The 8,499-nt window shown below is 37.5% G+C and overlaps 1 protein-coding gene across 1 annotated transcript; it reads left to right on the forward strand.

Moving 5' to 3' along the window:
• The first annotated feature begins 608 nt into the window (after positions 1-608).
• Positions 609-1,244, forward strand: LOC125867964 (nuclear transcription factor Y subunit B-1-like). The gene has a single exon (XM_049548554.1). The coding sequence runs from the start codon at positions 666-668 to the stop codon at positions 1,242-1,244; it is 579 nt and encodes a 192-aa protein (XP_049404511.1). The 5' UTR covers positions 609-665.
• Positions 1,245-8,499: the final 7,255 nt, after the last annotated feature.

Genomic DNA, 8,499 nt, shown 5'->3' on the forward strand with positions numbered 1-8,499 from the left:
CTAATTAACTTTTACACTCTGCTTTTTGCCATAAAATTAAAAAATCAGAACAAATAAGCATTTTAAGAAGTTGATTAAAATCTACAAGTATTTCTTTATCCAAAGTTTAAGAAGCATAGCATATAACATTAAGAACAACTTGTACTACAAATAAAGTATATGAAAACAGTAGGAAGGGTAGTATCCGTTACAATAAAATTTTATCTTATTCCTATATCCCGGTTATGGTAAAACTAAAAGTCTTCTGTTCCGAGCAAGTTTGGATATATGCGAGAGTTAGTTGAAGAGTAGACAAAATAAGATAGATGATGAAAACTAAATATGAAGCGTTTATGGTACTTTACTCAGTCTGTATTCACACTGATTAAATATTATGTGGTTTTGGTGTTCACATGAATATTGTCCAAAATTCATAGTGCCGTCTTACAGTAGGACTCTCATATCCAACTAATAATTAGTGAAACATATATATCTGTGTGCCATTAGCTTTGTAATTTCTTCAATACTTGGGTAGGTAATAGCAAATGTTACTTAATAAAGTTTAATTAGACGATAAAAGTGTAGCTAGTTGTGATGAAATTAGACGAATATTTTGATGATACAGACCACACTTCTTTTTAATTTCACTCTGGTGCTTTTTTGTTGTGTGAAATTAAGATACGGAGATGAGCCCCGAACTGCCTGCTCATCTCAACCAGGAAGTTGTTGAAATCATCATTCAGGAGCAAGACCGATTCATACCAAACGTGGCCAGAATCATGGATAGCACCCATCCTTCCCATGCCAAGATATCCGATGACGCCAAACGGACCATGTACGAATGTATCTCTGAGTTCATATGCTTTGTAACATATGAAGCCAACGCTCATTGCCAGCGTGAGCAGCGGAACACCATCACTGATGAAGACGTGCATTGGGTCATTAACAAGTTTGGTTTTGATGACTACATTGAACCCTTTCCTTTGTACTTTCCTCGTTGTCGTGAGGATGATGGTGGCGAATATGGATCCCTTATAGGGGAGTCTTTGTTGAAGCGTCCAATGGTTGATACAACTTCAAGCTGCAACATCACGCCTTATCACCTGCCTCCTAATTTTCCTATGGCTGGTCAGCACTTTGTGTATCCACCACCAATGGGAAATGGTGATTTGCAGGGGGATGCATCTAATGGAAGCACTTCTCAGTGTGTAATGACTTCAATGAATAGTGACGTTGAATCTCCTATGGAGGAGGATAAGGAGTGATCAATTTCTCAATCTATTGAAGGTATTAAGCTGTTGTTGAAGCTTTATAAGCAATAAAGAAAGTTTAGGAATAGTTTTTAATTTGCGAAGTTTAGGAATGTATGTTTCGAACTAAGTTAGCCAAATGGGGCCCCTTCAATTTGCTCTTTACTTATGTGTGTATGTGTATGTGTATGTTTGTGTGTGGTGCTCAACCACATGAACAAGTGCTACTTGTCCTTATTATGATATTTCTAATTGAGCATATTTGATCAAACACTTTGGAAAACAACAGAGGAATTGATATCAGTCTCTGCCACCTCTTTGCTCTTCTTACAGGACCAATTACCAAGTTTACCCTTGACATTCCTAATCTGGAAACATGTCCAAATAATGAACACTTGATATATTAATTTCCTTTATAGGAATGCCATTCAACATCTTGTTGTTAAACCTCTGTTTGGTACCCGATACAAACTGCCTTCTATTTTTCATATGTTCGGATTTGAATCATTATTCAAACAAGATCTTTCTAAAATAAATTCCTTGATTTGTAGCATATGAAGCAGCCACATATTCGGTTTTTGCTGAATATTGAGCTACACTATCTTGCTTCTTTGTGCTCTAAGAAAAAATATGGACCAAGCAAACAAAAGTTACCGGATGTGTTTTTGTAATCATCCAAACATCCACCCCAATAACTATCTGAGTAGCCAAGAAGATATCCATTCTCCACACTTCTATACCAAATTCCATTATCAATCATCCCTCTAATGTACCTTAACACCCTTTTAGTGGCTCCAAAATGCCTATTGCTGGGACTTTGCATATATTAGGATAGCAAACTGGCATCAAATATTATGTCTATACTAGATACAGTCAGATACAATAGGCTTCCAATAAGACTTCAATAAAGTATTGGATCTGCCCTCTCTTACCATCATCCTTCATCAATTTTTCATGCACAACAAGTGGTGTTTCAATAGGTTTGCACGTGTCAAACTTGAACTTTTTTCAACAGATTCAAGGCATACCTCTTTTGGGACAAGAAAACTCCTTCACAAGATTGAGAAATCTCCATTCCCATGAAAAACTTCTTCTCTCCTAGATCAGACATCTCAAAAGTTTTAAGCATTTCATTTTTAACTTCTTGGACTGCAAGAGGATTTTCACTGGTTTTCAACAGATCATCAACATAAACTGAAATCACAATCCACATCCCATCAGATTGCCTTTTGAAGTAAAACGTAGGCTCGTTTAGGCTTCTGTTAAAGCCTTGTGACAACAAAATGAATATCCAGCCTACTATACCAAGCTCTTGGAGCTTGTTTAAGACCATAGAAAGCTTTTTTAAGCTAATACACCCTGTCTTCTTCACCTATGGAAGCTCAAACTACCCTCTTAAAAGAGGTAATTGCTCTTGAAAACTCTTTCTAAAAAGAACATATCAAAAACATATTTTAATATGATCATTGATGACTCGGGAAGTCATACTGCATAAACATTGATGGTATATCTAGAGACCATATTGTTTAAACATTGATGACATACTCGGTTGTCATACTAATCATGTTTTAGAAACTCTTTCGCAAAACTCATATTTTTCTTAAAAAGAGATAGTACTCGAACTGCTCAAAACTCTTTTGGAAAATCTCAGTTTCCTCTCATCTTAAATGTGAAAACCTTTATAATTTTCTTTGGGAATACTTAGTTCCCTAATAACTTTTGAGAAATGAACTTGACTCTATACTCTTTACTAAACTTGAAACTCTATACTCTTTACTTAACTTGAAACTTGAGCCTACAAAAAAATGAAGTTAAAATGTTGGGAAAATGCATAAGTACCCCCCCAGCCTATGCCTGAAATCCCAGAGACACACCTAACCTTTACTAAGGTCCTATTACCCCCCCGAACTTATTTTATATGTAATATTCTACCCCTTTTTGGCCTACGTGGCACTGTCTTGTGGGCCCAGCGCATGTTGACATTTTTTTCGAGGATAATGCCACGTAGGACGAAAAGGGGTAGAATATTATGGATAAATTAAGTTCGGGGGGGGTAATAGGACCTTAGTAAAGGTTAGGTGTGTCTCTGGGATTTCGGGCATAGGCTGGGGGGGTACTTATGCATTTTCCCTAAAATGTTCAAGAAAGACTCTTGAGAAACTTTAAAGACTTGCTTTGACTTACTTCTTAACTTCTAAGCTTGATTCTAACTTCACTTGACTTTGATCCTAACTTTCCTCGAATTGGATTACGGATTCAAGGGTAATGGTCTCATGTTTATGGATGAGTTCGGGATGTCTAGATGTACCTTAGAGTGTTGAAAACAACTATAAAACATATGTACATTACCAAGGAACATGTATGAAAAAGTGGGGAAGGAATGGGAAAGATTGGCGTCCTTGGCGCTCTGAGAGGTGCGGGGCGCCAGCCTTCAGACTTCAGAGGGGCCTGCTGGGCGCTCTGCAAGGCGTGCCGCCCCAAGGGGGAAACCTCAGAACCCCTGTTGGGGCACGCTGGCTGGCGCGACGCCCCAGCCTTTCCCCCCCGAAAAATCCGACTTTTCTCCTTTGTTTTTTCAACTCTAAACCTTCTTAACTTCAAAGGTTCCAGCCCCAAACGCTTAGGATCTTAAAACCCCTTAATATACAATAGATTCAACTCGAAATAAAAACCGGAAACATGCACCAAGCCAACAAGAAACTTCAACAACACAACCACAACTTCAACAAACACAACCACAAACTTCAACAAACACAACCAATCTTTCCTTGGAATTAAAACAAGTTGGCATGTGGGGGAATGAACCAACCCAACACTATGATCTCACATACCTTAATAGGGATCACCCCTGACGAAAACCACAACGATCTAGACGAATCCTTGCTTTTTCTTCTCTTTCTCCTCTTCTTCTCCTCTTCTCTCTCAAAGCCCTAACCCTCACTTTTTAAAAGGGAAAACTGATTTAAAATCAGTCTAGACCCTTAATATAATCAAAAGAAATGGTTAGGGAAAAGACCAAAATACCCTTACAAATTCGGACTAAACTGCCCTGCGCCAACAGCCCAACTTCCAAAGGGCATAACTCACTCATACGAACTCGGAATCGAGCAAACTCGGTGGCGTTGGAAATATCACTCCAAGAGCTTTCCAAACATTACTGGAAACTCACCTAAATCATCCTGATCTAGGAGTTATGACTGCTCAAAGTCAACCAAAAACTCATTTTTTTCCATACTTAGCTAAATTTCCAGATTTTAAATTCTTTCCAAAAATGACTATTTCCAATTCTAAGCTTCTTCAAAGCTATTTCAAATTGCCGGATGTTACACATTTCAACTTTAAAACCTTCAAACACCAAATCTCCCAAATTTTCACTCTAGTTCCCATTAAAACTAGAGAAAGAAGTTTGTTATTAAAACATATGAGCTAAAGTATATTTTTGGGAGTAGTCTTGAGCATCGAAATGGGGACGCGAGTTCATATTAACTCAACCCTCCATAAGAACCATATAGCCAACATGGGATTTAACGGGTCATACTTTTTAAATGATCACGTAAGTTAAGCTAGTGGATCTACTAAGTTAAAGTTAAAGCATTCTATATGATGGCAAAGTATAGGACAGTTTTGGCAGCGTGGGCAAGACGCTGTATCACCACTTAGGCTAATAGTGGTGGCTGTCGATTAAAGAAACTCCCATAGTAGAAATTGCATGGTTCCTCGAGGGGTTCTGCTTAGTATGGATGAGGGTATGTGACTTCATTCATGCATTACACAAGTAGACTTTGAGAGGGAGCATGGTATTTTTTTATGTTATTATAAATATGATTTTTGATGTCATGTTTTAAATAGGTTTACAAGCTTTATATATTGCATGTGTCTTATTGCTTTATATTGAGTTCAGTTACTCATGAGTTGAATAAAGCCAAGGTAAGTTCTCTTTTGAATCCCTTTCAAGCTTAAGTTGTTGTTTAGCTGTCCAGCTCGCATACTCGTACATTTCATGTACTGATGCCAGTTGGCGTGCATCTTATAATGATGCAGATGCAGGAACCCAGGATTAACATCCAGCACGCCGTTGATCAAGCTGAGCACTCTAGAGTCAGTGGTGAGCCTCCTTGCATTCTGGAGGACTCTGTTATTTCGTTTTTCCTAGTTTTGTTTTATTAGGATGCGGGGTCTGTCCCAACATCCATCTCAGTATTATAGAGGCTTCACAGACAGTTAGTCAGTTAGTATTGAGTCTCTCTTCTATGTATATATATAAATATTCTATTTTGAGACTCGAGTTGCCTTTTTGGCCAGATTTTATCAGTTCGATTGTTTTATGACCTTTCATTGCATGGAGTTATTCTGTTGAGTTAAGGTTTCTGCTGAGTTAAGTAAGACAGGCCAAGGGTTCTCTTGGGGGCCAGCAATGGTCTTCGAGTGCCGGCCACGTCCAGGGTGTAGGCTCGGGGTGTGACAAAATGGTTGACTTTAGTCAACATTTGGAGTTCCGAGTATTGGAATGGAATTCTGTCAGTTTCTTCAGCTCCAGAACGTGACTTTTGAGTTAAAAGGATTATTGGATTAGATCCTGAGGTATTTAGATAATTTTTGAAAGAGTTTTTGTGTTTTGAAAGTTGAAAGCATAAGATAGTTGACCAAGGTCAACATTTGGTGATAGCAAGCTCAGAATGAAATTCCGATAGTTATGTTAGCTCTGTAATATGGTTTTTGGTCTAGATTTACTATTGGTTTGGGTCCCAAGGCTTTCTACTTGATTTTGAGCCATTAGACGTGGACAAAATTAAGGCTAAAGTTTGACTTTAGTAATGTTTGAGGTTAGAAATGTCATTTTCAAGTTTTGATGATTTCACTAGGTCCGAAGGGTGGTGTTTGGTCTTGTTGAATGTTTGGTTCAATTTCAGAAGCTTTTGGATGAGTTTCATGTCCTTATTGGAACTTTGGAGATTCTTAAGTTAAAGTTAACTTTGGGCAAACATCGGGTTAAGTTAACCTTGTTTGGATGTTTTGATGATTCCATTGAGTCTGAAATATCATTTCCAAGCTAGTAGCATATTTGATTTGTGTTCGGGAGGTTCCAGATGAGTTTATAAGCTCTTTGGGTGCTTTGATGCTATTTCAGCAAATTGTGTCAACTAAAAGGTTCGTTATTAGTTTTAAAGATTAAAAAACTATTCTGGAACTTATGAAAGTTTGACCATGAATTATAGGTCTGATCGGTAAAGTTTGGTGTATTTTTGCGAAGTCGAGATTGGACTTTTATCGCATATGAAATAATTGTTTATCGAGAAAAAAATTAATTGAATGGGTAAACGAGCACAAAATTGAGTTTCGATTAAACGAGTAGGTCCAAATGAAGTTAATTTTAGACAATGACTTTAATCAATTTTAGGTACCCTAATTCACCGTAATAATTAGGTGGCGACTCCTTGACTTAGTAATTAACTTAGGAATCACCAAAACCGGTTAAAATGGGGTACAACAACCCCTATATAAGAACCAAGTTCTTGTACTTTTGTCGAGACAAACAAAATGCAACACAATAAAACATAGAATTTATCGTGAAAACCTTCCTACCTCAAGGAAGTTAAAAACCACACCACAATCTTATTTACTTCAAGATTCACGTTCTTCTCTGGATTACAACTTAAAAGTTAAAAGGAACTAACTCTGGTACCTTTTACTCTTCAACGATTAACTATAATCGAAGACTAAACTCTCTAAGAAGTCAAACTCGCTTCTTGTTACAATTCTCTCAAAACTATCTCTTAACTCTACCCTCCCAAGAAGTCAAACTCACTTCTTGTTACAATTCTGTCAAGAGTACTCTACTCTCCAAGAGGTCAAACCAACTTCTTGTTACAAATCTCTCAAGATTCTACTCTCCAAGAAGTCAAACCACTTCTTGTTACAAAATCTAGGAATTATTACAACTCAATAATAAACCTAGAACAAATCAGCAAAGACTTATAACCCTAGACTTTAATTGATCAGACTTCAACATTCAATAGTTCAAACTCGGACACAACTCATAAACTTGGTTTCAGTGTTGCTGTGACAAAGTCTTACAGTTTTGCTCCAATGGCTATTGCTTTAAAGATGATGACTTTTGTGAATATGCAATAGGTATCGCTTGCATTTGCTGGAAAATTCTCTCAATTTGTGTTTATGCAAATACTGTTTTTTCTTTCTTTGGCTTGAACCATTTTTAGAATTTGTTTTGCCTTTATCAACTTCTACGAGGAAAGAAATTACTAATCCTTTTCCTTATTGAACTTGTCTGCCTCTTTCCTTTTCTTCCTAGGAATTGTTTATATTTACTTCCTTCTTTCTTCGACTTGAATTGCTACTTCTTTATTTCTTTCCTTCTTTGTGCACTCCTTTGTTTCAGCTACTTCTATATTTCTTTTTTCGCTCCTTTATTTTTGCACTTTTTTCTTCTTTACCGCAATCTCTCATATTTGTACAAGTTGCCCGGATTCACGTCTGGGAACCTGGTTCACCTGATAGTAGGGTTGTTCAAAACCGAACCTAAATCGATAACCCGAACCTGTCACGCCCCGAGCCTACACCCTGGGCGGGATCGGCACCCGGAGACCATTTCTGGCCCCAAGCGAACCCTTGGCCTGGCTTTCTTAACTCAGCGGAAACCTCAACAGAATAACTCGATGTAAAGCAATATTACAAAACAACTTAACTTATAAAATATGGCCATAAAGGCAACTCGAATCTCAAAATAGAATATTTACCTATATATATAGATAAGAGACTCAAAACTAACTGACTGACTGTCTGTCTATGAAGCCTCTAAAATACTGAGATGGATGTTGGGACAGTCCCCGCAACATCCTAATAAAACAAAAACTAAGAACACAAAATAATTGAGTCCTCCGGAATGAAATGAGGCTCACCACTGACTCTGGAGTGCTCAGCTGGATCAATGACGTGCAGGATGCTGATCCGGGGTACCTGAATCTGCATCATCAAACGATGCAGGCCAACTGGCATCAGTACATGGAATGTACGAGTATGCAAGCTGGAAAACTAAGCAACAAAGGCTAGAAGGAAATCTGGAAGAAACTGAATAGCCTACCTGGCTCAACTCAACTCAACTTGACTGACTTCTTTCAATATAAGACAATTTAAAACAAGTGCGATATAAAGAAAGACTGTTTAAAACATGCTATAAACTCTGTGTGTATACAAAGATACAATAAGCCTGAAATGTATATAGAAATACAATGAACTGATGTATATAAAAATA

The sequence above is a fragment of the Solanum stenotomum genome, chromosome 6 (genome assembly GCF_019186545.1).
Source record: "Solanum stenotomum isolate F172 chromosome 6, ASM1918654v1, whole genome shotgun sequence".
NCBI classification, from domain to species: domain Eukaryota; kingdom Viridiplantae; phylum Streptophyta; class Magnoliopsida; order Solanales; family Solanaceae; genus Solanum; species Solanum stenotomum.

What these genes read in the sequence shown, in the direction of transcription:
- LOC125867964 (XM_049548554.1), top strand. Translation starts at nt 666, where the DNA reads ATGAGCCCCGAACTGCCTGCTCATCTCAACCAGGAAGTTGTTGAAATC.